Source organism: Nycticebus coucang, chromosome 3, assembly GCF_027406575.1.
Source record: "Nycticebus coucang isolate mNycCou1 chromosome 3, mNycCou1.pri, whole genome shotgun sequence".
NCBI classification, from domain to species: domain Eukaryota; kingdom Metazoa; phylum Chordata; class Mammalia; order Primates; family Lorisidae; genus Nycticebus; species Nycticebus coucang.
The window spans coordinates 10,109,315-10,137,021 of NC_069782.1; the positions used below are offsets into that span (position 1 = coordinate 10,109,315).

The 27,707-nt window shown below is 54.7% G+C and overlaps 2 protein-coding genes across 2 annotated transcripts; both read left to right on the forward strand.

The window, feature by feature from the left end:
- KCNJ4 (potassium inwardly rectifying channel subfamily J member 4) lies at nucleotides 1-26,620 on the forward strand. The gene is made up of 2 exons (XM_053582395.1): nucleotides 1-139; nucleotides 24,615-26,620. The coding sequence occupies exon 2, from the start codon at nucleotides 24,637-24,639 to the stop codon at nucleotides 25,969-25,971; it is 1,335 nt and encodes a 444-aa protein (XP_053438370.1). The 5' UTR covers nucleotides 1-139; nucleotides 24,615-24,636; the 3' UTR covers nucleotides 25,972-26,620.
- Nucleotides 9,863-10,410, forward strand: LOC128580499 (60S ribosomal protein L29-like). Its single transcript, XM_053582396.1, has one exon. It carries the CDS (start codon nucleotides 9,897-9,899, stop codon nucleotides 10,179-10,181), a length of 285 nt encoding a protein of 94 aa, XP_053438371.1. The 5' UTR covers nucleotides 9,863-9,896; the 3' UTR covers nucleotides 10,182-10,410.
- Nucleotides 26,621-27,707: the final 1,087 nt, after the last annotated feature.

Genomic DNA, 27,707 nt, shown 5'->3' on the forward strand with positions numbered 1-27,707 from the left:
CGGGCCGACCGGCCGAGCTCGCTGGAGAGGGCGCCGGGACTCCCCTCTCTGCGCCCCGGACGCCGCCCGCCGGATCGCGCCGTGGGATGTAGCGCCGGCTCGCCGCCTCCCGGACACTCGTCTGACCCTCAGCCCCGCGGTAAGGCGGGCGCTGGCCCATCTCGGGAGCTGTCCGTCAGTCTGTCCGGCCGCGTGCGTGTCTGTGTGTCCCGGAGCAGGCGGCCCTGCACGCTCCGCACCTTATCCGCGAGCTGGGTCCTGGCTGCCGGGCGCGCGTTGGCGCGGTCCCGTGACTCCTCAGGAGCTGGCGGGCTCTGTCCCTCTGCCAGTCTGAGAGCGTCTCGGTCTGGGTTGTGGCCAGGAAGGAGGGGAGAGATGGGTGGAGGGGTCCTGACCGCATGCCCGGGCCGTGACCTTCCTCTGCCTCCACTCACCCCCTCCCCACCATGCCAGGGAGTTCTGAAGCAGGTGACTTATGGCAAGGTGTGTGTGTGTGGGTACTCGCCTTTCCACCTTCTCAGCTGCAGCCTGTTTGCAGATGGCCCTGAGATCTCAGGGAGAACAAAGTCCCACTTCTCATGTTTGAGCATCTACTTTGTGCTAGGTGACCCCAGGTCGGGTGCTCAGGGATCCAGCAAATGAGTCATTTCACATTTCACAATGGTAGAAACTGAGGCTGGGGAGAAAGGCAGAGATTGCTTTTTTCTCCATAAAGGGAGCTTCGCAAGGAAAGAGAGGTCTGAATGAGTGTTGGGGCCAGGGCACCTTCCCTGACAACCTGAATGTTCCCCCACCAGGACAACTTCTTTGCCCCCCATCCACCTTTCTGCTCCCAGAGCCCAGGCTGCAGGATGGGGAGAGGGTGCAGGGAGATGGGAGGCTGGATGCCTTGGAGGGGCCAAAGACAGGGCAGCGGGCTAAGCACATGAGGGCCTCAAGAGTAGGAAATTGAGGGGAGCCGAGGGCTAGGGAGCCCAGGGCCAGGCATAGGCCAGGAGAGTGGCTAGAGCCCTCAGTGTGTAACATGTACTCCGCTTCTCCCCCACCTCCAGTCCCATGACCTCCATGGCTTTTGGAAGCTGTTAGCAGGACTTTGGGGGCCCGAGTTATGCTGTGCCTTTCTTGGCCTATAGTGAGGGGAGCATTGGAGGAACAGGGCTGTCAGGATAAAAGGTGGGTGCAACACAGCAGGAGCCAAGGCTGTTGGCCACTGAGCTGATCTGTATCCATATCAGAGCCTGGAACATTCGACTCTATTTTCCATTGGGAGATGGACTCTTTCTGGGGGTTTCCACACTTAGGTAGTGGGCCTCATATAGCCTTCATTTAGACTCCCAGAAATTAGCTCAGCTAGCTAGAAATCAGTACCCTGGGCTAGTCACTCTCTTCCCTGTCAACTTCCACATCTGTGGAATGGGGACATTACTCCCTGCCCTACTGACCTCCAAGAGGAGCCCTGGGCTCAATGAGCAGAGGGCTGTTCACTGACTGGGGCAGGAGCTGGGTGGATGGGAGCAAGGTTGGGGGCTGGGGTGAAGGAAACATGGCTGAAAACAGAGGACTGACCAAGGGTAGGAATGTCCAGGAATTAGAAGGCTTAGAAGCTGTTGCTCATGGCTCCATAGGATACCCTTGAAAAGAAAGCTGCTCTCTCAGAAAAAAACTTTGGGGTGACCCATGACCAAATAGAGCTGATTGGGTTTCTGCTGAGTGACCTTATGCATCTGGCTTGACCTCTTGAACCTCAGTTTCTTCAACCAGAGAATGGAGATAACAGTACTGATTTCATCCGAGTGTGGAGTAGTTTGCAGACTCTGTCAGGTCTCCAAAAGCAGCTTGCATGAGCCTGGAGCATAGTAGGTTCTTAGACATTTGCAAGAGAGAATGAGGCAGCTCTGAGATGCTGCGGGAAGATTTCTTAGCCTAGGATAACAGAGAAGGGGAGGAGGAACAGTGTGGGCTCACAAGGAGGGCTGGTTCTTAATGTGGATCTGGGGGAGGCGGGGGCGAGTGCTAAGGAGGGTGTGAGGAGGAGGGGCCCCTCTTCGGGGACCACTGAGTCACGAGGACATGTAAGCGACATGACAACCAGCAACATGGTAACCAGGAAACTAGCGGCGGTGGGAAACAGAGCTGGAGCAGTGTGGTGGGCTGGGGGTGGGGGCCTGGCAGCACCCGGGCGCAGGGTCCAGGGAAAGCCAGCCTGGCCCCTCAGAGTGAGGAGGGAGACCCCCAAGACCAGGTGGGCTGGGGAGGAGGCGAGGGCCTGAGTGAGGGTGGGGAGACGCCTCCAGGTCTGCTGGGCAGGGGGCTTCTCCTGCACCTCCCCAGGCTCCTCTCTTCTCCTCCACATCTCCACTTTTCATGCCTCTCCCCCTAGGATGCCAAATTTGGCTCACGCAATCTGTCGTCTCTCTTCTGAGATTGGCACCGGGACGAAAGCCGAGTGCATTACATCACCACCGCTCCCCCTGCACGAGGAGAGGGAAGGGCCAGAGGGCCAGGGGCAAGCAGCCAGCCCTCAACTTTCTTTCCCGGCTTCCTGCTCACTCTTCTTACCTCAGTCTTAGGTGTTGGGGGCTTCTAAGTGCAGCCAGGCAGGGCCTAGAGGCAGGACGAGGGCTTCAATGTTGGGGAGATCCCAGGACCGGGGCGGGAAGCCAGGCCATGTTATTGTCCTGCTTAGCTTGGTGGGACCTGGGAGGCAAGGAGCCTCAGGTCAGGACCCTGGTTTGTCATTGCCTTGCTGCATAACCTTGGGCACCACCCCATGCAGAATATACATCTGTAAAAAGAGCAGCTGCCCACTCAAGCTCTTGGGAACTCTCCTGACAAAAGGTGTCCTTAAGTCCTGCTCTCCTGGGCCCAGAGGAGGGGGTCCTGAATTTTGAATCACTCTCTGTGACCTTGAGCAAGTGGCTTCACTGCCTTATGCCTCTGTCTCCTCACCTGTAAATTGGGGGTATAGAATCCTTAAAAGCAACTTCAGGTACTAGATATGGAAGGGAGTATCCGCAGGTGCTCAGGGGCCCCACAGCTCCCAGCATACTGGGCTGGAGGTGGGGACAGGCCAGCCAGGCAGGGGGTGTGGAGGTGGAGTGGGAGGGTCTTAATTCAGACAGAAGCCTTGGGGCTTAAATCATCAGTCTGAAATCCTCATGTTACAGAAGTGGAAACTGAGTTCCAGAAGGAGAAATAGACCCTTCAGGGTCACAGTGAAGGTTTGGGGGTGTAGGAAGCAGAGCCAGGACCTGAACCCAGAGCTCCTGACTCCCAGTCATGCTTGGAAGCAGACAGGCAGATACACAGCCATCCTGTGGGATATTGTGGCAACCCAGACCCCAGATAGGAGCCTGGACTTTCGAGGGCCCAGCTCTGGCTCTGGCCCCTCCCTCCCCTCCCTGTCTCCAGCCACCCTCACCTCCTCCCTGGGGATTACTCTCATCTTTCATTTCTCCTTGAGGAACGCTGTTTAGACTCATTTTAAAGCCAGTTTCAGGCAGTCCCAGGCAGGGACAGGCTGGATTTGGGGTTAAGCTGGAAGGTTACAGTCCATTCTAGAAAATTCCCAGAGCTGGAAGTAGAAAAAGATGGGGAACAGATGTGTATGTTTTGTGAAATAGTGAGTTCCTTGTTCCCAGAGCTATTCAAGCAGAGCCAGACGAGCACATGCCAGGGATCCTGGCCTGGTGACTCCTGCCTCATGGGTGAGGTTGAATGCCATATCCACCTCCAAAACCCTAGGAGACTTTGATATTTCCCAGGGAGGAGGCGGGGAGCAGCACCCATCCCTTCCTGCTTCCCAGCTAGGAAACTCACGTTGTTTCGCCAAGCAGTGGATCAGGACCTTTGCAAATTCTCATTTAATACAGCAACCCTGCAATGTTGGTTTGTCACCACCCTGTTACAGATGCGGGAGCCACGGCTCAGAGAAATGTATGCAGTTTGTCCAAGGTCACACAGTAAGGGAGAGAGGAACCTGGATTTGAGTTCAGACTGGTCTGATTTTCAAGAGCTGTCTCTGGGACTTCCCTGGGAAAAGAGTAGAAATTGTTCCGCCTCTGGGCTGGGGCTTGGCAGGAGATGGTCTAGCCGCCCCCACAGCATGACACCCCCTCAAGAATCCTCTGGATCCTCTGGGGGCTCCATTCTGAAGACATAGATACTGACGTGCCAGAAGGGGAGAACTTGTAGATGGGAAGACTGAGGCTCAGAGACAGGAAATGCCCTGCCCAGTGGTACCCAGAGAGTTAGACTTGAGGGCCAGGCTGCCTGTCTCCCGGCCCAGAGCTCTGTCCCCTGTGCCAGTGGGTGAGGGGGGCCTTCAGTGTAATGGTGGCAAATTGTGGGTGCAGAGGGCTGTGAGGATGCTGGCTAGGACGACAGGTAGGAGGGTCAGGCTCAGGGCACAGGTAGAGGGGAAACAGGAAGAGAAACCAGCAGGGATAGGAGTTTCCACCTCTGTCCTTCTCACCCTGCCCCCAGGGCCACCTGCAGATAGCCAGGAGGGGTCAGGGGAAATTTCTAGAGTGGGACCTGCCTGGCAAGAGATGGTCTTAGAGATGACAGCCTTGGATGTGGCTCTCTGTGTGACCTCAGGTCAGTCTGTCACCCTCTCTGAGCTAGGTCCACCCACTCGTGTGCCAAAGACTCTGGACTGAATGATCTGTTTCCATAGGGTAGCTGTGGTTGGGCTGTCATCTCAAAGTGCTCCTTCCATCTCACAGGGACCCTGGGGCCTGGGCAAGGGACAGGCATGCACCTTGGAGGCTGGCATAACCTTTAAGCCCTTCTTGGGTGTGGGGGACCTTCAGGCACAGCTCTTCTCCTTCTCATCTTTATTTTTCTCCTGCTCCCTCTTCCCCTTGCTACGTGGGCTGATCGCTGCTCAAACTTTTAATTCAGATGGTAATTGAAATAATAATATGGGCTGAGGCCCCTCTGCTTGTGACGCTGCAGCTGGTGGAGCTCAGCTATGAATAGACCCTGAGTCACACACGCACGCTCCTGCAGGCGCGCTCTCGGCGCTCACGGGGTGGTGGGTGGGGTGTGGCGTGGGGGCAGGGGTGGGCTCACGTACGGCTTATGCTGGGTCTTGGCCCTCTACTCCCAAAGGCCTTGGCCAGTACTGCCCCTGTGGCCTGCCATCTGGTCCCAGGAATAAACCTGGAAGACTTGGGATGTGGGTGGTTCTTATTTATAGAAGGGGAAACTGAGGCTCAGCAAGGGGGAGTGGCTGGTTGGAAGCAGTAGCAAGTGTCTGGGACTGGATTTAAATGCGTGGGTTTTGCCTGATTCTAAGGCCACTGTTCTCTGTCAGGACACACGCTGGGGAGAGGGTGGGGAGGGTGCTGGGTGTGGCCCTGGCCGCCCTTTGCATCCCCTGCCGCACCTTCCCACAGCCTCCTCTCAACATGCATTCACGCTCTGAGCTGTGCAGATCGATGTGCTGTTGCTTGGCGGCGGGGGTGACAAAGAGGTTTCCTTGGGGGTGTTGCTGCAGGAGGGGAGACTAGTCCCTGTGTGCCAGGCTCTGTGCTGGCTTTTTTATTCATGATTTCACTGAATCCTACCATCACCTCTACTTTTGAGGTGAGAAAACTGTGGCTGAGAGAGAAGCAAGGGTTTGCCCTAGGCCTTCCGGTAGCGACAGCCATGCATCCTTCATCCTACCTGTGCCCCCGGTTCTAACCGTTCCAGGACCCTCCATTTGGCCTCCTGAAGGAGGGTGGGTCCTTCTCTTCCAGCCCGGGCTCCCCTTTTTCTCCCTGTTCACCTGCTCTTCCCCATGGCTACCTGGCAGTTCCTTGACCAGCTGTGCTACCAACAGCTAGAACATCTGGACTCAGAGGTGAGGTGCTCTGAGAGACATTGGCAGGTTATGGAGAGGGTCCAATGGGCTAATGTGAAAGGTGGTCCTCGGTGTTCCAGACCCAGCAGGAGCTGTGTAAGGAGAAGGCAGTGTTGTCATGGTGACCTTTCAGCTGGAGGCTTTGGTCCAGGCCTGTCCAGGTGGGCAGGGGTGGAGGGTGGGGAGTGTGGGTGTCATATGCAGAGGTGAGGTCAGGTAAAGGAGCCCCTGGGATGGGACAAAGAAGAAAATTCCCCCAGCCTTACCAGCAGCTCCCAGTCTGCCTCTGCATTTGCATTTTCCCCAGTACCTGTCTTAGGAAATGGAGAAACTGAGCCCAGAAACCACAGGGGTCTGCCTGAGGTCACACAGCAGAGCTGGGGCTGGACCTGAGCCCAGGGCCACTCCTGCCTCCTCTGTGTCTTAATGGGCCCCCAGGGATGCTGCCACCCTTCTCTCTAAGACACTCCCTATATCTATGGGGCTTGGAGAGGGAGAGGCGATAGGGTCTGGGCCTCTTTAGGCCACCCTCCTAAGAAAGTCCTCAGATTGTAGAGAGGGCAGGGACAGCAGCCCTTTAGCACAGCACTAGGAGAATGGTGGCCCGAGTCAGGCAGGCTTGAGATCAAATCCTAGCTCAGCTCTCACCGACCCCATGTGACCTTGACTAGGTCACTGTCTCTCTGGGAACCTCTCTGCCCCTCTATGTAGCAGGGACCACCCATGGGGATAGGAGATGTTCTTGGCATTTTTCTTTTGTCACCAAAGCCCATGATGGCTCCACTTAAACAGTGGGGATGGGAAGGGATCTCAGCTAGGCCAGAGGAGGGGAGGGAGTACTGTGCAGTGGGGAGCTGATCCCATTTTACCAAAGTAGAGATTCAGACCCAGGGAGGGCGTGAGCCCATCCTGAAGAGTTGGCACCAGGCTTTACCATCTGCCCTCCGGACACCTCAGTGAAGCTCTGCCCTTGCCCACCCCCACAGCTCTTCTCCCAGGCCCCACAGGAGCCTCTCCCTGGTAGGTCTGAGAAGCCCAGGCCTCCTCCGCCCTGTGTTAAGAGGCCACTCCGCGTGGGGCACAGATGGGATGGTGGTCAGGGATCAGGGGACCCCATGGGGCCATACAGGGGAGATGGCTGTGGGTGATATAGAGCGGGCAGAGGGGGCTTTTGGTGTCCTTTGGACCTTGTGCCCGTGCTAGACGTCTTCTGCAGTAACTCTGACAAGGGCAATGGAGTCCTGCCATACTCCTCTTTGTGGGGGGCTCACTTCTCTCAGAACCCCACTTGCCTCTGGAACCTTCTGCTAATTGACACCTGCCTCCCACTTTGTCCTTCACTGTACACTCTGAAGCCGGAGGGACTCAGCTACTCTGGACAGGACAGGAGGGTTTGCCGACCCCCTCCCCCACCCTAGGGCTCCTCTGTTGTCCCAATTGAGGCCCATGGAGGGAAAACAGAATATCTGGGTTCAGGTCTAGCTTCACCCCTGAGTGACTGTGTAACTTTGGGCAGCTCTGACACCTCTTTGAGCCCTCATCCCCTGCCCCATAGGGCTGAGCATGTGACCTTCTGCCTGAGGGTTGTTGGGAGGGTCCCCTGAGCCTATAACTGTGTCATGTCCTGTTTTTGATATGAGCTGCTTTGTGGCAACTGCTGGGCTTGGTTTCCAGATCTGCCCCCTGCTCCACACTCACCAGCCATTACCTTGGATTCTGCTGCCCTCACTCCCTGCTGAGCCCTTGCACCCCCCCTAGTCCTCCCTTCACCAACCCTCCAGACCTGCTGGAGTGGCTGAGTGCTAGCACCAGGCCATGCAGCTGCAGATCCTGAGGCCACCTGACCTTGGGAAGAGCCTCTCTCTAGCTGGGCCCCAGAGCTGTCCTGCAGATACTGGGCAGTGACTGGGCACCAGAGAGGAGAGGGAACCAGGTACTGCAGACAGAGACCATGGCCACATGCTGGAGCCATCCAGGCTCCCTGAGATGACAACCCAGGGGACAGAGAGGAGCAGGGCCAACTCCCCATGGGAGGGAGTTAGTTATCAGCTGCATCAAAAGCATCACAAAGCCTCCCTCCAAACTGCTTGAGAAGGGAGTGAGTTCCCTGTCCTGAGAGGAGTATAAACAACTGGTGAATGGTACCCGTTGTGTGGGGGTAACAGGGGGCTCTAACACAGGGCCAGGGGAAGAATTGGACTTAGAACCGGAGTGCCTATTTATTTAGGCTGTTTGGGAGGTCCTGTGAGCCTAGGGGTCTAACAGACCAATCCAGGAATCCTCGCATGCCCTCTAACAACTCCCTCCGTGGTTGTGCCTCCAAAGCCCGTGGTCCAACCACGGCCACAGCTTCAGAACGTGCCCTAGATCCCCATTTCAACACATTCACAGCTTCTAAGCCACCCTCAGGCCAGTGTTTTAAAAATCATACACAGGTCCTGGCTCATTAGCAGGTTGTGAAATTGATCTAGTGAATTGCAATACTTATTTTTTTAAAATAAGAAAGAAAATTTCAAAACACTGTGCATGTGGTGAGAGGAAGTATTATTTCATGTTGGTCTTAGTTGAGCTTTTAAAATAAATGTATTGTATACTAAGTAGCAGTAACAAACAGTATGTGTGTTTTCACTCTGGGTCTTGGTCAAAAAGTCTGAAAGCTACTGCCCTGTATAGAAGTCCCGGCAGCACCACTGACAGAGGCGCCCCTGTGCAGGTCCCTTTTATCCCAGGTGCTCTGTTCCTATGAATATAGGTGCCAAGGTTTCCGGGATGCCACTGTCCTGCCCTTAGAAGCAGCCTCTTTCCCCTTGCTCTGCAGCCCACGCAGGTCCAGGCCCCCAAGCTTCTCTAGGTCCATTATGCGCTGTGCCCCGCCCAGGCACAGCCCTACTCCCTCCATCTTTGTGTTCTCTTGCTCACCCATATGGCCCGGGCACCTCCTCTGGAAGCTCTCTGGCCGTGCTGTCCCCCTGACTGCTGTCCTTACACACAAAGGGCAGTGGTGCTCAGCAAAGCATGCTTGTGTCTTACTCACCTCTCTTCTCCCAGCACATAGTAGGTGTTCAGTAAATGTTCATTCATGTAACAATTCTTTGTAGCGCACCCTCCAAAGCAAGGCACTGTGCTGTGTTGGGGATGTACCAGGCGAGAAGGCAGATGCTGCTCCAGTTCAGGATGCATTTAGGATGATGAATGAATGAATGAGGGCGTTGCCTGCAGTTTGAGATTCCCTGGCTTAGGAGCCAGAGGGAAGATGGTCAGAAATGGAGAGGAAGCATGCAGCATTTTGCCTGTGCTTGGCAGTGCACATTAGTGATAGTCTCTGGTGGCAGTGGCTGAGCAGGCATGCTGGGACAGGAGCAGGGATGACTGACTGTTCCTTCTCCTGCCTCTGACCCTTCTGAGGCCTCTGCTGCAGCTTCTCCCATTAGTCCCCACACACATGTTCCTACCACCCATCCCTGGATCTTCTTCCCCTGGGCCAGGACCTGGGGGTATAAAGCCAGGATGTCCTGCACCCCCGGACACCTGAGGGACACACCTGGGAAAAAGCCTGTGCTCTGTGTGGAGGGTGAGGCAGAGGCTTCAGGCCTCAGACTTTCTGTCCTCTCTCCCCTCTGCTCAGGGCCACTGTGCTATGTCCAGTGACACAGAGGTCTCTTGATCTCCACTCAGAAGCCACCCTTGCTGGGAAGTTCTCCCTGACTGCAGTATCAAAAATAGCTTATCTGCCGAGTGAGGTGGCTCACACCTCTAATCCTAGCACTTTGGGAAATGGAGACTGGAGGATCACTTGAGGCTGGGAGTCTGAAACCAGCCTAAGCAACACGGTGAGGCCCCCATCTCTACAAAAAAAATAGAAAAATTAGCTGGATGCAGCAGCTTACGCCTATAATCTTAGCACTTCGGGAAGCTGAAGTGGGAGGACCAATTGAGCCTGGAGGTTTGAGACCGGCCTGAGCAACATAGTGACACCATCGCTACAAAAACTTAAAAAACTAGTCTGGTCGTAGGCGCTTCGGCCGTTGCAGGTTGCGGTGCAGACATGGCCAAGTCCAAGAACCACACCACACACAACCAGTCTCGAAAATGGCACAGAAATGGCATCAAGAAACCCCGATCACAAAGATATGAATCTCTTAAGGGGGTAGATCCCAAGTTCCTGAGGAACATGCACTTTGCCAAGAAGCACAACAAGAAGGGCCTGAAGAAGATGCAGGCCAACAATGCCAAGGCCGTGAGTGCACGTGCTGAGGCTATAAAGGCCCTTATAAAGCCCAAGGAGGTTAAGACCAAGATTCCAAAGGGTGCCAGCCGTAAACTCAGTTGACTTGCCTACATTGCCCACCCCAAGCTTGGGAAGCGTGCTTGTGCACGCATTGCCAAGGGTCTCAGGCTCTGCCGGCCAAAGGCCAAGGCCAAGGATCAGACAAAGGCCCAATCTGCTGCTTCACCTGCAGCTCCAGCTTCAGTTCCAGCTCAGGCTCCCAAAGGTGCCCAGGCCCCCACAAGGCTCCAGAGTAGAGGCATCTGTCTGCCACGAGGACAAAAGGACTGGTGTGACCTCTAGGCTGCTGTCTGTATGGGACTGGGGTCCTCCTGTGCTATTTGTACAAATAAACTTGAGGCAGAAAAAAAAAAAAAGAAAAACTTAGCTGAGCCCATGTTATAGTCTCAGATACTTGGGAGGCTGAGGCAGGAAGATCCCTTGAGGCCAGGAGTTTGAGGTTGCTGTGAGCTATGATGACACCGCTGTACTCCAGCCCGGGCAACAGACCCTGTCTCAAAAAAAGAAAAAGATAGCTTCTCTTTGGTCACATTCTGTCACATTGCTCTGCTTAGACCCTTCATGGGAAGTCCGACTGGCTGAAGTGATTGTGTATCTTTGTCAGTTTATTAAGTGTCTACCATGTGCCAGGCGCTGGATTCAGGGGGAAGCAGGGAGGCAAGGTCCCTGCCCCGGAGGACCTTGCAAATGAGATCAGTTTGGATTGGTAACTGCTGCTAGGAAAATAAGGAAATTGGCTAGGGAGTGTCTGGAGACCTCTTAGAACTTCAAGGGCAATTTTTGAATCAAGACCTGAATGGTAGGAAGGAGTAAGCAGCAGAGTCTTGCAGAAGAGAATTTCTGCAAGGAACAGCCAGTTCAAAGGCCCAGCGGTAGGAATAAACTTGGTGCATTCAAGGGGCAGGAAGGAAGACCTGTGTGGCTGGGGTGGGGGTGGGGGCTGCAGGCAGAAAGGGCAGGACCTGCCAGGGAGCTCTGCCTGAGTGCCCTGGTGAACTTAGGGCTTTAAGCTGAGCAGTGACAACAGGGAGGTGGGAGGCTGAGGGTGTCTCAGTTCTTCAGTTGGACAGGCTGCATGTGGGGCCAGCATCCAGGGGCCCATGGTGCAACTGCTTTGAGCAAGCTTTTGAGCCCCCTGTGGGATGGTAATCCTCAGGTGTGGTGAGGACCAGGAGGGACCAGCACTTGGCTCGTGGTAAACACTAAATGCGTTGACAGTTACTGTACCATCGTCATTGAGGTTGGGTTTAGGGAGAGTTGGAGTGTGGGGCCCAAGCGTTAAGCTTGAGACGCCTCCTCCCTGAAGGAGTCACAGACTGAGATGGGGGAGGCAGGAAGGCAAAGGTGGGCATCACTCAGTATCAGCAGTGCTGGGTTTGTGATGCCTCTTTGATGGCCGGCAGTCTCTTGGAGCAGCAAGTCTGCTGTCACTGCTTGGGAGGGAGACCCAGCCGGCTGGTATTTCAAGTCACAGGACTGGATGAGATCACAGGCAGGTGGGATGGCTGGGCTGGGCAGTGCTTGAGGAGGGAGGTGAGGCCCAGCCAGGGACCTCATTCAGAGCTGCTGAGCTGAGAGGGTGGGAGCTCAGAGGAGCCCTGCAGTTGGCCGAGGGGAGAATAGGAGGCGAGGAAGAACAAACGGCAAATCATCCCCTTCAGGAAGGGTGTCTGCACTTTGCAGTTTACAGATCTGTGCCCTCCACTCTGCATCTTTGCAGCCTGCCTATACGATGGGTATCACTCCTCCCCCCTCTATGGATGGGATTCAGAGAGGTTAAGGTATTTTCCCAAAGCCACACAGCCTATAGGTGAAGTATTCTCAGACTTTTTGGGGTCACAGAGCCTTTTGAGGGCCTTACGAATGCTACGACCCTTCTCTGAAAAATACACATATGCACACACTAATTTTAAAACATTTCATGCATTTTTCCCCATAGGTACATTCATATGGTTCTAAAATTAAAAAAACACAAACAGGAATACAGTGAGAATCTTCCTCCCACCCTATCCCCAGCCACCTGCTCTCCCTCCCTGGAGGCAGCCAGTGTCACCAGTTTCCTGGGTCTCCATCCACAGACAAGCAGAGACAAGCAAATATGTGTATCTATAAATTTCTTCTCTCTCCCTTTTTACACAAATGGTAGCTACTCTACTCACTGCTCATCACTGTTGCCTTCTTTCGCTTAAAAATACATCTCAAAGACCTACATCTCTTCCTCCAGAGCTCCCTCGGCGTTTTTTTATCTGCGTGCTGTGCCATCCGTGGATGGGCAATTGGGCCGCTTCCCAGCGATGCTGCGGCAGGCAGGCGAGGCTGCCTCACGCCCCATGTGTGTGACTGTCTTGGGCTGGAGTCCTGGGGGGCGGGGGGAGCAGCACACTCAGTGGCTTCTTCCTCCTAATAGCCCTGGAGCAGGGGAGGGCGCCAGGCACCTAGCGTGCAGCCCAGCCCTGACCCTCACTCCTCCCTGCTCCCATGCCTCCGCTGGGCCCAGTGGAACATTCCTGGGACATCGTTTGTGTGTGTGAGTGGGGAGCATTATCCCCAGCCCCTGAGTTTCTGGGAGACACCTCACTACAGCCAAGCAGCCCTTGCTCCTGGGTTGGGATGCTGCTGTGGGGGGTGGACGTTGGCTGCGCTAAGGTCGCTTCTGCTCCAGACCCCCACACCTCCCTTTTCCCAGGCTCATGGGGAGTTGTTGCCCTTTTTGGCTGGTGAGGGAGGGAATCTGAGGGAAGAAGGGATATGGTCTTCATCCTCAGGTGCTCAGGCTGAGCAGGCCAAGCTGGGAGACGCTGGGGTAGCTCCCCCTCCCGCTTCTGGAGGCCTCACTGCCCTGCTGTGGGTCCTGCTCTTTTCTCCTGTGGCTTGCCAGGGCCTGGTCAGACACCCTCTCTTCTCATCCCACACCCTGGGCCCAGGCAGTCTCACCCACTCTCACAATGTGATGTGTCATCACGCTCACAATCTAACGCTCCCAACTCCGCCTAGATTTGTCTTGGAGGTCCAGGACCTGACATCCAGTGGACGTCTCTCCATCTGGACATTCCAAGGTCACTGCACAATGGAAACCACTGCTCCTGAAACCTGGTTCTCTTCCAGGCTCCCATCTTTACCTGTCATTCTTCACACCCCACCTACAACCCACTGCCAAACCTTTTGGACTCTTTGTCCAGAATGTGTCACAATTCATTTCCTTCCCTTGAGCCTCTCTGCCACCACCACTGCCTCCTCGCTAGCATCCTGCTTCCGTCATGCCCTTCCTGATGGCCAGAGGCCAGCCTCATCCATCTCATCACAGTGATTAGCCTGGTGCTCCAGATGGTGCAGCCCTCAGAGGCCGGGTGAGGGCCAGGCATCCCTGGGATCCTATTGGGGATTTGTGTGTGTGTGTGTGTGTGTGAGATAGATTCTTACTCCGTCGCCCTGGGTAGAGTGACTTGGTGTCATAGCTCACAGCAACTTCAAACTCTTGGGCTCAAGAGATCCTCTTGCCTCAGCCTCCTGAGCAGCTAGGATGATAGGCGCCTGCCACGTTTGGGTAGTTTTTCTATTTTTAGTAGAGACCGTCTCGTTCTTGTTCAAACTAGCCTTGAACTCCTGAGCTCAGGCAATCCACCCACCTCAGCCTGCCAGAGTGCTAGTATTACAGGCGTGAGCCACTGCACCTGGCCAAGGATGTTTTATTTCTTAAGCCTGGTAGTGGATACACGAAGACTATTGTATTATTCCTTGTTCCTATTTGTCTTGAAGATATCATGAAAATTGATAAGACCAAACCAGGCAAGGTCTAACCCCCACCTACTTCCTGTGGCCCTGGCCACCGCCTGCCTCTGGGACTCATCCTGGGCTACCCACCCTCTTGCTCACTTCACTGCCACAACCTGGCCTTGCTGCAGGTTCTCAACACACCAAACTTTCTGGAATGTTCTACATACCACTTTTTACATAGACACAGTTCTCCTGACCGACTCTGCTTACTACTCAGTTCTTAGCTTAAATGTCGCTCTCTCACAGAGGCCTTCGGAGACCCCTTGAGTCCCCTGTCTCCCCTCTCACATCACGCTGTACTTTTCCACTGCCTGTGTGGACGCACACTCTCTGTAGAGCTTCTCTCCCCAGCTGACCCATAAGCCAGGTGACCCGAGGCCTTCATCTGGCCCACAGGCTGTGTGCTGGTGACAGTAACTGATTAGTGACTTTGGAGGAGGAGTAGAGAAGCAGCCACAACAATCCGGGTGACAGCCCACCACCACAGAGGTTGCTGAGGTTACTCTGGAAAACAGAAGCCCTTGAGACCTGCTCTCACCTTCTGAGCCCTGAAGGCAAGAGGAGAGCAGGTACTTGTGGAGGGTGAGACAGACATAGTACAGCACAGGGCGCGCCTGTGGGTCCTCCAGCCGCCAGCCTTTCAACTTGGCCCTGACTAGAGGCCTCTCTGGACTTTCTGGGGAACTTGCTTATAAGCCCATTCCCTGCCCCATGTCTGCTGGCTGAGTGGGGGATCAGGCGGGGTATAGATCTGGCAGAGAGAGCTGGTCTCCCCCCACTACTCAGAGCCTGAGTGGAGCCCAAACCTGCTCTGGCTGGACCCAGACTCAGAAACCTGGATCCTGGCTCCCATAATCCAGTTTCTCCTTGCCCGGGAGGCCTGACTTCACAGAACCTGGCACATAGTTCATTAAGTGGGAGCAAACATGCTATGTGACAGCGTTTCTTCAAGACAAGAAAGCAGCTTGCCTCCTCAGTGTGCTCTGGTGCTGATTGCCCAGGTCCAAACCCTGGCTCCACTACTTCTGGGCTGTGTGACCTTGGGCATGTTGCTGGACCTCTCTGTGCCTTGCTTTTCTCACTTCTAAAATAGAGGTAATAGGCTGGGAGTGGTGGCTTATGCCTGTAATCTTAGCACTCTGGGAGGCTGAGGTGAGTGGATTGCCCTGAGCTCAGAGGTTCAAGACCAGCCTGAGCCAGAGTGAGACCCTGTTCCTACAAAAAAAAAAAAAAAGCTGGGCGTTGTGGTGGGTGCCTGTAGTCCAGCTACTTGGGAGGCTGAGGCAAGAGGATCGCTTAAGCCCAAGAGTTTAAAGTTGTTGTGAGCTGTGACGCCATGGCACTCTACCAGGGTGACGTAGTGAGACTCTATCTCAAAAAAATAAAAATTAATTTAAAAAAATAAAATAAAATAGAGATAATAGTGACCTCCTCTGAGGTTATTGTGAAGCTGATAGGACGATCAGTGTAAAACACTTAGACAGTGTCTGTGCAGAGTTAAAGGCATGCTAAATGCTCAGGGACTCATAGTGGATTTTGCAGTGTCACAAAGTTGGCCAGTAGGGGAGGGGCTAGGTGTGTCATGGGATTTCAGGGTCCAGAGGAAGGAGGGGAACAGCTTTACTGAGCATTTACTTAGTGATGTGCACTTTTATCCGAATCTGACCCTCTGGACCACCCTGTAAGGTGGACCCTGCTATGTTCCTTTCACAAATGGAGACACTGAAGCTCAGACCTGTCAATGACCTTGGGCAGGCCAGGGCCCAAGTCTGAGCCAGCTCTGTGGGATTCTGAGCTGCCACTTTTGCCCACTTGTTCCCTGGTGTGATGTTGGGACAAACTGGGCAGGGCTGTGTGGGCAGGTGCTGGGCAGGTCTGGGATGCTGCACTTGAAATTTAGGGGAGGAATCAAGAGGCGGCGATGTTCAGCTTTAGAAGTGATACGTACCCTTATCACTCACTCACTCACTCCACGCTGGGCACGTGATCACGGGCCTGTTTATTCTCACTGCAATCTTAATGAAATAAGCTCTCTTATTAGCTTCACCTACAGATGAGTGCAGAGACCAGAGGAGTAAATTAGCTAGTCTAAGGTCACACAGGTAGAAAGTGATGGTACAGGGGCGGCGCCTGTGGCTCAGTGAGTAGGGCGCCGGCCCCATATGCCGAGGGTGGCGGGTTCAAACCCAGCCCCGGCCAAACTGCAATCAAAAAATAGCCGGGCATTGTGGCGGGCGCCTGTAGTCCCAGCTACTCGGGAGGCTGAGGCAAGAGAATCGCGTAAGCCCAAGAGCTGGAGGTTGCTGTGAGCCGTGTGACGCCACGGCACTCTACCGAGGGCAGTAAAGTGAGACTCTGTCTCTACAAAAAAAAAAAAAAAAAAAAGAAAGTGATGGTACAGAGACTCCAAGTTGAAGCTGCTATTCCTGGAGGGGGAAGATGTGGGCTCTGCAGATTCATGAAGGGGAGGAAGTCAGACCTTCCAGGGGACAGGGGACTGCAGAGCCTGCAGCAGGCTGGGCACAGTGGCTCACGCCTATAATCCTAGCACTCTGGGAGGCTGAAGTGGGTGCATGCTCTCGAGCTCAGGAGTTCGAGACTCACTTGAGCAAGGATGAGACCCTGTCTCTACTAAAAATAGAAAATCTAGCCGGTAGTCCCAGCTACTCAGAAGGCTGAGATTAGAGGATCACTTAAGGCCAAGAGTTCAAGGTTGCTGTGAGCTATGATGATGCCATGGCACTCTAGCCAGGGAGATGGAGTGAGACTCTGTCTCAAAAAAAAAAAAAAAAAAAGAGGGGTGGCGCCTGTGGCTCAGTGAGTAGGGCGCCAGCCCCATATACCGAGGGTGGCGGGTTCAAACCCAGCCCCAGCTGAACTGCCACCAAAAAATAGCCTGGCGGGTTCAAACCCAGCCCCAGCTGAACTGCCACCAAAAAATAGCCTGGCGTTGTGGCGGGCACCTGTAGTCCCAGCTGCTCAGGAGGCTGAGGCAGGAGAATCGTGAAAGCCCAAGAGCTGGAGGTTGCTGTGAGTCCTGTGACGGCATGGCACTCTACCGAGGGCCGTAAAGTGAGACTCTGTCTCTACCAAAAAAAAAAAAAAAAGAGGGCAGCACCTGTGGCTCAATGAGCAGGGTGCCAGCCCCAAATACTGAGGGCGGCGGGTTCAAACCCGGCCCTGGCCAAACTGCAACAAAAAAATAGCCGGGCGTTGTGGTGGGTGCCTGTAGTCCCAGCTACTCGGGAGGCTGAGGCAGGAGAATCGCCTAAGCCCAGGAGTTGGAGGTTGCTGTGAGCGGTGTGACGCCACGGCACTCTACCGAGGGCGATAAAGTGAAACTCTGTCTGTACAAAAAAAAAAAAAAGAGAAGAAAAAGGCTTGGCGCTGGTAGCTCAAGTGGCTAGGATGCCAGCCACCTACACCAGAGCTGGCAGGTTCAAATCCAGCCTGGGCCTGCCAAACAACAATGACAACTATAACCAAAAAAAAGTATCTGGGTGTTGTGGTGGGCGCCTGTAGCCCCAGCTACTTGGGAGGCTGAGGCAAGAGGATCGCTTAAGTCCAAGAGTTTGAGGTTGCTGTGAGCTGTGACACCACGGCACTTTACCCAGGGCGATGTAGTAAGACTCTGTCTCAAAAAAAAAAAAAAGAGACTCAGTGCCTGTAGCTCAGTGGTTAGGGCACCAGCCACATACACCCAGGCTGATGGGTTTGAGCCCGGCCTCGGCCTGCTAAACAACAATGGCAACTACAACAAAAAAAAATAGCTGGGTGTTGTGGCAGGCTCCTGTAGTCCCAGCAAGCGATTCTCTTGCCTCAGTCCCAGGCTGAGGCAAGAGAATCGCTTAAGCCCAAGAGTTTGAGGTTCATGTGAGCTATGACACTACGGCACTCTAGCAAGGGTGACATAGTGAGACTCTCTCTCTCTCAAAAAAAATAAATAAATAAAGCATAAGAAAGTCATAGGCAGGTAGGGACACCTTGCCACAATTTCCTCTGTTGTTAGGTCTGTCCTTGGGTCAGATTTAGTCTTTGAGGGGCTCAGCTCAAAGAGCTGTGGATCTGAGGCCTTGAGTTCTTTTCCTCCCTGCAAAACTCCACGTTAGAGCGGACCTTCCCCCAAGTCTAGTCCTGCAACTGGACAATCCAGGCCTGAGAGGCCTCAGGGCTGGAGTGGGGGGCAGAGCCTGAGCCTGTCAAGGGCTCAGGAATGGGACAACAGTGCTAATTCTATTCTATCCATTCCCTGGAAAAGTCTTCCCACCCTCCAAGACCCTTCTGGGTGCACCAAGTTGGCCCCTTGACCCTAACTGTGTGGTGCTGGAGAATCTGCCTCCCCTCCTAGGCCCGGAGGAGGCTGACCAGACTCAGAATAGGTCTCTTGCCTTAATCCAGATTCTGTGCTGAGCACCTTGACACGTTACATCTTCCCGACTCTCCTGCCAGGCTGCAATTATGGCCCCTAATTTTACAGACAGAGAGAAGGAACATTTGGCCAGAGCTGTGAGTGGTGGAGCCAGCAGTAGAAGGGGCTCCCCAGCTCCCTGTGCCTGTCCAGAGTTCTTATATCATCATCATCGTCATCTTTGTCATCACCATCAATATGTTCTCTGTGTTTACTTGTGCAACGCACCTCACGCCAGCAGGTACCACCGTGGTGTGATGGTTGGCATGTTCACCTTCTCCATGACCTGATGAGATATCACCCCCATTTTTCAGATGAGAAAACTGAGGTCCAAGGAAGACGTGCTAAGAGGTGAGAGAGAATTGGAGCCAGGCTTTGTCACCCCAAACACATGGATGTTCTTTTCATGAAGTTAGACAGAAGCTGTGTGATATAGACAGAAAGTGAGCTTAGGGGTCGGGGGAGCAGGGCCTGGCATCTGAGCTGCAGAAGGTGTCAGACAGCTATGAGAACTAAGGGAGGGGTCCTGGAGAGTGTGGGCAACCAAGTCAGTCAAGCAGGGCACTATGGCAGGGGAAGGGGGCCCGAAGCTGCAGGCTGGGAACCAGGGTGAGCAGAGACCTGGAGTCAGTCAGACCCCAGTCAGAATCCCAGCTTTGTCACTTCTGCTGTGTGACCCCCCACGCCCAACACCCCCCAACTCTGCAGCCTGCAATTCTTCAGCTGGGGAAGAGAAATAATAACCCTGCTTGTTGCTGTGGTAGGTGCTTAATAAATACTTGTTAAATATACAAAGGACACAGTGATGCTTCTGTGAGATAGAGGAGGCATTTCCTGGCATGGGTTGGCAGCTGCTCCCTGAGAGGAGCTACAAAGATTGGGGGACTGGGCCCCCAGGCTGAGCTGTGTGACCTTGGGCAAGTCATATCGCCTTCCTTGCTGTCTCACCCGATAACAGCAACCTCAGAGGTTGTGACGGGAGGGAATGAGATGCATAAGGACCCGCAGACTGGCTCCTGCTCCCACCTTCCCCCCATTCCCCTCCCCTCCAAAGGAGCTGAGTTTCTAGAAGGGCAAGTGCTGCCTGGGGCCAGCAGGGCCAGATAAGGTGCCCCTGCCACAGCCACCATGTCTCCCACGAGTGGCCAGGTGTGCTGAGGGAGGGTTGCAGCCTGCCTGGGTTGCTGGGACCTGTCACCACTACTGCCAGTTGATCCACCTCTCTTATGCAAAGGGAGGTGTAGGCCAGGAGGAGGCATTTAATGTCATAAACTGATCAGGAGGGTGGCGCCTGTAGCTCAGTGGGTAGGGTGCCGGCCCCATATACCGAGGGTGATGGGTTCGAACCCGGCCCTGGACAGCTAAAACAGCAATGGCAGCTGCAACAAAAATAGCCAGGCGTTGTGGCGGGCGCCTGTAGTCCCAGCAACTCGGGAGGCTGAGCCAAGGGAATCACTTTAGCCCAAGAGCTGGAGGTTGCTGTGAGCTGTGACACCACAGCACTCTACTGACAAAGTGAGACTCTGTCTCAAAAAAAAATAAAAATAGTGCAGTGCCTGTAGCTCAAAGGAGTAGGGCACCAGCCCCATATAGCAGAGGTAGTGGGTTCAAACCCAGCCCCGGCCAAAAAAAAAAAAACTGCAAAAAGAAAAAATAAATAAATAAATAAAAATAAAAATAAACTGGTCAGGAAAACCTAAAAGCCGACAGGATAGGTGGTCCTCCTGCTGTCGGGCCCCCTGGTCAGCAGGGTCCTCAGCCCCTCTCTAAGTCCTCAGGAAGGGGCAGGACAGCAGATGTCTGTGTTGGCAGCCCTGCTGGGCACCACTGGCTCTCCTCTGAGGCCCCACTTTCCTTCTCTGTGCCACCTCGACACTGTGCCACACCCTGTTCTTCATCTCGGTTTCCTCGCAATCTGGGCTAAGGGTTTGCAGGTTTTGCATGGTCCCAGCACAGTAAAAGTCAAAGAAGAACCAAGTCTGGTAACAGGCATAGCATGGTCAATTCTTCATTTGCCAAGAAAGGGCATTCAATTTTATTTTATTTTATTTTTAATTTCAGATTAATATGCGGGTACAAATGATTTAAGTAACATTGTTTGCCTTTGTCAGGTAAGGTCCCTTACGCAGTCGTGTCCCAAACCCAGGAGGTATGCCACATATGCTCACATTGTGCCCATTACTGGGAGAACCAAAAACATTACATTTAAAAAGCACCTGGCATCTCCCATTACCATCACTTCCTAAAAGAATGTTTGCCACTGAAAGAGCTCCAGGATGCAATCCTAGAATAAAGGACACGGCTCTGGGGTGTGTCTTTTGTTCATTTGGCTATGAGCTAGAGGCCTGAACTCAGGGGGTTGGGAAACCCTGGCCCCCACCTCACCGATCCTCTGGTAATCCCATTTTATGTCAAACTCTGTGAGCCTCAGAAAAGCTGGGCAACATGACTGGAGAAGAAAGTGAGGTTCAGAGAGAAGGAAGGACTTGTTTGAGGTCGTGCTGCAGAGCCATGACAGGGGGGCCCGGCCTCCCTGCAATCTAATTCTTTTCACACACATTCAGTGCAAGCAAACAGACCAGTGTGTCCAGAAAAATGCAATTTAATTGTAGGAATAATGCAGGCATCTGAACACCTGAACCAGGCCCCCCCCTTTTTTAAATAAAATATCTCTGTTCATAGCCAGATGTTGTGGCGGGTGCCTGTAGTCCCAGCTACTTGGGAGGCTGAGGCAAGAGAATCTCTTAAGCCCAAGAGTTTGAGGTTGCTGTGAGCTGTGATGCTTCTACAGAGGGTGACATAGTGAGACTCTGTCTCAAATAAATAAATATGAAGTAAAATATCTCTGTTCAGAAGAAGATGGCACTGACTTGTCAAGGGCCCTTGTCCCTCTCCTGCCATCTGTGTCCCCTCCTTGTGTGTGCCTTCCTTGGGCTGTGTACCTTCCACAGGAAACCCTATATGACAAACAAGGAGAAGAAAACCTGGCCATCTCCCAGCAGTGGTCCCATGAAAACAAAATGCCCAGCTCTGTCCCTGTCACTTTTGGGGGAGGCATTGCTCTTATCAGCCCGTGCACTGGCAGCTGAGCCTCTCAGCCCTGACAAAGGAGTGGTGGGAGTGTGCGCTTGTATGAGCAGGCCACTGCAGACTGAGGGTGTTTCAGGTGACAGGACGGCACACAGGTGGCTCCATGGCAGAGGATGCTGGTTCCTGGAAGCACTGTCAGCCAGCACTGCTGGGCACCAGGACATCCCAAGATCCATAGGGCCTCACAGATGGCAGGGGCCCAGGAAACCTGCTGTGACCTCCAGGGGAGGTACAGGGGTGCCTCTTTGGACTGTACTGTGGGGGCCAGTGGGAGGGCGGCTGGGGCAATGGAAGGACAGGGGTTGGGGATGAGGGTTGAAGCTGGGGTGAGGCTGCTTTGGCCACAAGACTTGGCTGAGCCTCCCCACCCCCACACACGAATTGGAGCAGTGGGCATTTCTGGCCAGGGGAGGGCCCATATCGTTGGCATGGGGGGGACCAGCTGTCTCATCCCTGGACTCCTCTCAGAAGGTGGGAGCCACATGAAGAGCCCTCTTCAGCACCAGCTGAACCCACAAGCCCATTGGGCAGAGAATCAGGGTCCCCACAACCTTGGGTTTGTGTTTAGCCTTGGGCAGGGTCCCCACCTCTCTGCAGCTTAAGGACCTTATGCCTCAGAGGCCCACGCTGCCATGTCTTATCCCTTCTGCCTCTCTCTTGGACACTGCAGATGGTGGTCCAGGGCCTACTGGGGCAGTGCTGGTGCCCTCTCTCCCCGTGTCCCCAGACCCACTCCATCCTCCTCCAGGGAAGACGTAGATGAGGAGCTCAGGGGTGGATTGAGGAGGCCTTGTCCAGAGCTGGCCCACCAGGCCTGCTTGGGAACCCTTAGCAAGTCCTTCCCGCCTCTGGACTTCCTTGACCTCAACTGAGGGCCTACATTCCTCCTGCTGCGACAGTTGGAAGTGCTAATGGGGGCATTTAAAACAGTGGGACAGAGTGGAGGTGAAATATTTAGCAAAGAAAGACCTCTTAGAAAACTCTCTGTAGACTAGAGGGCGAACCTGGTCCCCAGTCTCCTCAGGGCTACACTGGAACCTTGCTTTTGGGACTCTGGGAGAGGTAGCAGAGAGGCTCTGGGACTCCCAGCTCTGACAAGCCAGCATTACACGAGAGGCCATTCCCACATGACCTGGTGTGTCTTCAGGATAATGGGTCTCACTGCTCCCAGTTTTGAGATGAGGAAACTGAGGTTCAGAGTCAATCCAAGTCACACTCCAACCTGGAACTGTGGATTCCAGGGAGTGCTTTGGTGGGGGGTGGGGGGTGGCAGGGAGAAGAACTTGGAGTCAGGGGGTGGCCATGGGGGAAGAGGGGGTCATGGCTCACTCCCCCTGGGCTGGGAGAGGGAGTTTCTCTTGGAGAGAGGCAGGCTCTGAAGCTGTTGATCTCTAAATTATAGCGTTGGCGCGCACTGGTTGCTGCGGCAACCGAGTTGTCCTGAACCCGAGAATTGTATAAACATTGCCACAGATGCACAATTAGATCAGGAAGAAGAATAGAACAGAAAATAGAAACTTCCAGCCTTATATAATTCTGGGCCAAAATGTTATCAGGAGCCCAGGCTGGGTCGTGGCCCTGCCAGCTGCCGGGGCCCAGGGCAGCACCATCTTTCTCCCTGGGGACCCAGTGGCAGGAAGGGGCGGGAAGAGGGTCTGCCCTCCATGGGCCCAGCCAGTGTGTCCTGCCACCGGGTGGGAAGAGGGCCCTTCTCTGCTGCAACAGCTGGGGATGCTGGCAGTCAAATCCTGCCTCTCCCTTGGTCCTGTGAGGCAGGGATTTTTGATCCCCATTTTACAGATAAGGATACTGAGGCTCAGAGGGGGGCATTGAATTGTCTGAGGCTGTCTACAGCTAGCCAGTAGGTGACCTGCTTTTCCCTCTCCTGGTCTCTTCACCTCAACTCATTAACATTGATGCCACTTGAGTCTGGATCCACTGCCAACTGTGGGTCCCCGAGCAGGTCACTCTCTCTCTCTGAGCCACCTGTGACATGGGAATAGCCACTACACAGGAGTCAAAGCTCAGGGCTCCCCCTCCTCTCTCCTGACCACCACACCACATTTTCCACTCACCACTGTTCCTGACAAGCTTGGAGACCAGGACAGGACATCATCTGGGGCTCGGGGACTCAAAGCAATGCTGGGAGGGGAGAGTCTAAAAAAGGAACTCAGACGAAGGTGGGGGTGCAGGGCCCCGAGCTGGCTAGCAGAACACGCTTTAGGGATGGACACAGCCCCTCTATCTTCTTGGCCAACTCTGCAGCCATTAGCCACATGTGCCTCCTGTGCATTTGAAATGTGGCTTGGGGCGGCGCCTGTGGCTCAGTCGGTAAGGCGCCGGCCCCATATAACGAGGGTGACGGGTTCAAACCCGGCCCCGGCCAAACTGCAACCAAAAAATAGCCGGGCGTTGTGGCGGGCGCCTGTAGTCCCAGCTACTCGGGAGGCTGAGGCAAGAGAATCGCTTAAGCCCAGGAGTTGGAGGTTGCTGTGAGCTGTGTGAGGCCACGGCACTCTACCGAGGGCCATAAAGTGAGACTCTGTCTCTACAAAAAAAAAAAAAAAAAAGAAATGTGGCTTGTCCAAGTTAAGGAACTGAAGTTAACTCGCATTTAACTTTAATTCAATGTAAAGAGCCACAGGTGGCTGCAGCTATTGTAGTGGGTGGCACAGAAGGATGCCCAGCCCGCCATGAGGCAGGGTCCAGGGAGGTGAGCAGGGCCAGAGCATCCACGGCTCCCTGTGCTCAGGGCAAGCAGGACAGGTGGCAACTGGGGGAGGTGGAGCAAAGACGGTGTCAGGAACAGAACAGTGGGGAAAGGAGGGTTGGAAGGGCAGCGTTGTGGGGCAGAGATAAGGACCTGGACCTCAGGCAGCGCCTATGGCTCAAAGGGGTAGGCCGCCGGCCCCATATGCCGGAGGTGGTGGGTTCAAACCCAGCCCCGGCCAAAAACTGCAAAAAAAAATGAAAGGACCTGGACCTTAATGGCCTTAGCTTCCTGGTCAGCTGACCCCAATCCCAGAGCTGAGCCAGCCTCAGGGACACTGGCTCAGGCCCTGTCATCAGAACTGCCCCAACGGTCACATTCTGCCTGCCGGGGCAGGGAAGCATTGAGTTCTCGTCCAGCCTCTGCTCCTCTGAGTGTCTTTGGCTGAGCCTAAGCTTCCCCGTGCCTCACCTGTCTGGCTTCTTCTCCCCAGGTGACCACGCCGGCTTCAGGACATGCACGGACACAGCCGCAACGGCCAGGCCCACGTGCCCCGGCGGAAACGCCGCAACCGTTTCGTCAAGAAGAACGGCCAATGCAACGTCTACTTCGCCAACTTGAGCAACAAGTCACAGCGCTACATGGCGGACATCTTCACCACCTGCGTGGACACGCGTTGGCGCTACATGCTCATGATCTTCTCCGCGGCCTTCCTTGTCTCCTGGCTCTTTTTTGGCCTTCTCTTCTGGTGTATCGCCTTCTTCCACGGTGACCTGGAGGCCAGCCCCATGGTGCCCACGGCGGGGGGCCCCACGGGCATTGGAGGGGCGGCCCCCACGGCCCCCAAGCCCTGCATCATGCACGTGAACGGCTTTCTGGGCGCCTTTCTGTTCTCAGTGGAGACACAGACAACCATCGGCTACGGGTTCCGGTGCGTGACAGAGGAATGCCCACTGGCGGTCATTGCGGTGGTGGTCCAGTCCATTGTGGGCTGCGTCATCGACTCCTTCATGATTGGCACAATCATGGCCAAGATGGCAAGGCCCAAGAAGCGGGCGCAGACCCTGCTCTTCAGCCACCATGCAGTCATCTCAGTGCGTGACGGCAAGCTGTGCCTGATGTGGCGCGTGGGCAACCTACGCAAGAGCCACATCGTGGAGGCCCACGTGCGGGCCCAGCTCATCAAGCCCTACATGACCCAGGAGGGCGAGTACCTGCCGCTGGACCAGCGGGACCTCAACGTGGGCTACGACATCGGCCTGGACCGCATCTTCCTGGTGTCGCCCATCATCATCGTCCACGAGATCGACGAGGACAGCCCGCTCTATGGCATGGGCAAGGAGGAGCTGGAGTCGGAGGACTTTGAGATCGTGGTCATCCTTGAGGGTATGGTGGAGGCCACGGCCATGACCACCCAGGCCCGCAGTTCCTACCTGGCCAGCGAGATCCTGTGGGGCCACCGCTTCGAGCCCGTGGTCTTTGAGGAGAAGAGCCACTACAAAGTGGACTACTCACGCTTTCACAAGACCTATGAGGTGGCTGGCACACCCTGCTGCTCCGCCCGGGAGCTACAGGAAAGCAAGATCACCGTGCTGCCGGCCCCACCACCCCCGCCCAGTGCCTTCTGCTATGAGAACGAGCTGGCCCTCATGAGCCAGGAGGAAGAGGAGATGGAGGAGGAGGCGGCGGCCGCTGCTGCTGTGGCCGCAGGCCTGGGCCTGGAGGCGGGCTCCAAGGAGGAGGCTGGCATCATCCGAATGCTCGAGTTCGGCAGCCACCTGGATCTGGAGCGCATGCAAGCCACCCTCCCACTGGACAGTATCTCCTACCGCAGGGAGTCTGCCATCTGACCTCCAGGCCCTGCCCTCACCACTGCCCATAGGAGCCCCCTCTCATTCTCAGGACAGAGCTGACCCTGGCTCTGTGGACCTTCTAGGGGAAGGTGGGGGGGGTCAAAGATCAGGAGACCCCTTCCTGCTGACATCATCACCCAGGCCGGAGAAGGCCCAGACTCACACCTATCCACAGTGGCCCTGGGCCCCCAGACCCAGCACCCTTCCCCACTGACTCTTCAAGGACTCTCCCTCTTTGCTCTCAGAACCTTGGGGAAGGCAGCCAGACTGCTTGGGGGCATCTTGGGGTTCTGGGGGTGGGCAGGGGGTTAGTTCGGGGGAGGGTGGGTGGGGGGGTGCGTTTCTTTTGCATGACTGTGGCCTGTTGCTCATGACTTTCTTTTGTAAATATCTATAAATGGAGAGAGATGGAGACACCAAATTCACGATGCAGCCCCTCTCTGTGCACCCCACCCCTCCCCACCTATCAAGCCCACATGCTCCCTGCCCAGCTGGCTGGCCCCTTGGCCCTTGGATGGTGCTGGGTTTGGGTGGAGAGTCAGGACCCCAAGGGGCAGGATAAAGGCCCATCCCACCCTCCCTGCAGGCCCTCTGGGCCCAGATTGACAATGGAGTTTGTAACTATATATTTTTAATAAAGTATATGGTCCAGTAGGAGCAGGCTGGTTGAAGATCGAGGGGTGGGAAGAGGAAGGGAGAGAGAGGAAGCATGCGTGAGCGTATCTGTGTGTGTCTGTGTAATAATGTGTCTGCATGTAGTATACGTCTGTGTCTATGTGTGCTTATGTGTTCCTGGATGTGCCTACGTGCAGTATGTATGCGCCCACCATCTTTGACGCCCCCACCTTCCCCTACAGCTGTTCTCAGCCTGTGGATCACGACCCCTTTTTAACAATGAAAATACATTGCAGCATTAGGAAGGTTGAGAACCACTGCCCCAGAAGGTCTGCGGAGCCAGGGTCAGCTCTGTTCTGAGAATGGAAGGGGGCTCCTATGGGCAGTGGTGAGGGCAGGGCCTGGAAGTCAGATGGCAGACTCCCTGCGGTAGGAGACACTGTCCAGTGGGAGGGTGGCTTGCATGTGCTCCAGATCCAGGCAGCTACAGAACTCAAGCATGATTCTGTTATCTCTCTGTGTGTGACTGTGTGTGTCTGTGTCTGTGCCATGTGTGTGTCTGTGTGTGCCTTTTCTGAGAGACCAACCCTTGGAGGGAACTTCTCCACCCACCATCTTCCTTCCTGGAGTCAACAAAAGGATCCCAAGTTGGCATCAAAGAACCTGGGTTTGAGTCAAGCTTGGCTACTTAGTGGCTGTGCAACTGTCAGCACATTGCTGGTCAGTTCTTGGTCTTGGTTTTATTATCTGTAGAATGGAATTAACCACCTGAATCCTGTGTCAGCCAATGCTTTACAACTCAGGTGGAAGCAGTAAGGGTTCCAGATTCCCAGCCCATGCTGGTGAAATTGGCTGCTGGACCTGGTGGGAAGAGCTCTAGTTTAACAGGGAAACCTGGTCACAAACCTTTGGCCTCTGCTCACTGTGGGACGTTGGGTAAGTCTCTTCCCTTCTCTGAACTTAGACAGCAATGATTCATTCTTTTTCTCAATGCTGTGGGTGCGCTGGGGGTCCTGGTCTGATTTCTCCTGAGCTTGTTCCCCAGCTGTGCTCAGCTGGAACGTCAGTCAGGCTGGAGGACCCCAGATGGCATCACCTATATGTCAGCAGGGGGCCTG

What these genes read in the sequence shown, in the direction of transcription:
- LOC128580499 (XM_053582396.1), top strand. Translation starts at nt 9,897, where the DNA reads ATGGCCAAGTCCAAGAACCACACCACACACAACCAGTCTCGAAAATGG.
- KCNJ4 (XM_053582395.1), top strand. Translation starts at nt 24,637, where the DNA reads ATGCACGGACACAGCCGCAACGGCCAGGCCCACGTGCCCCGGCGGAAA.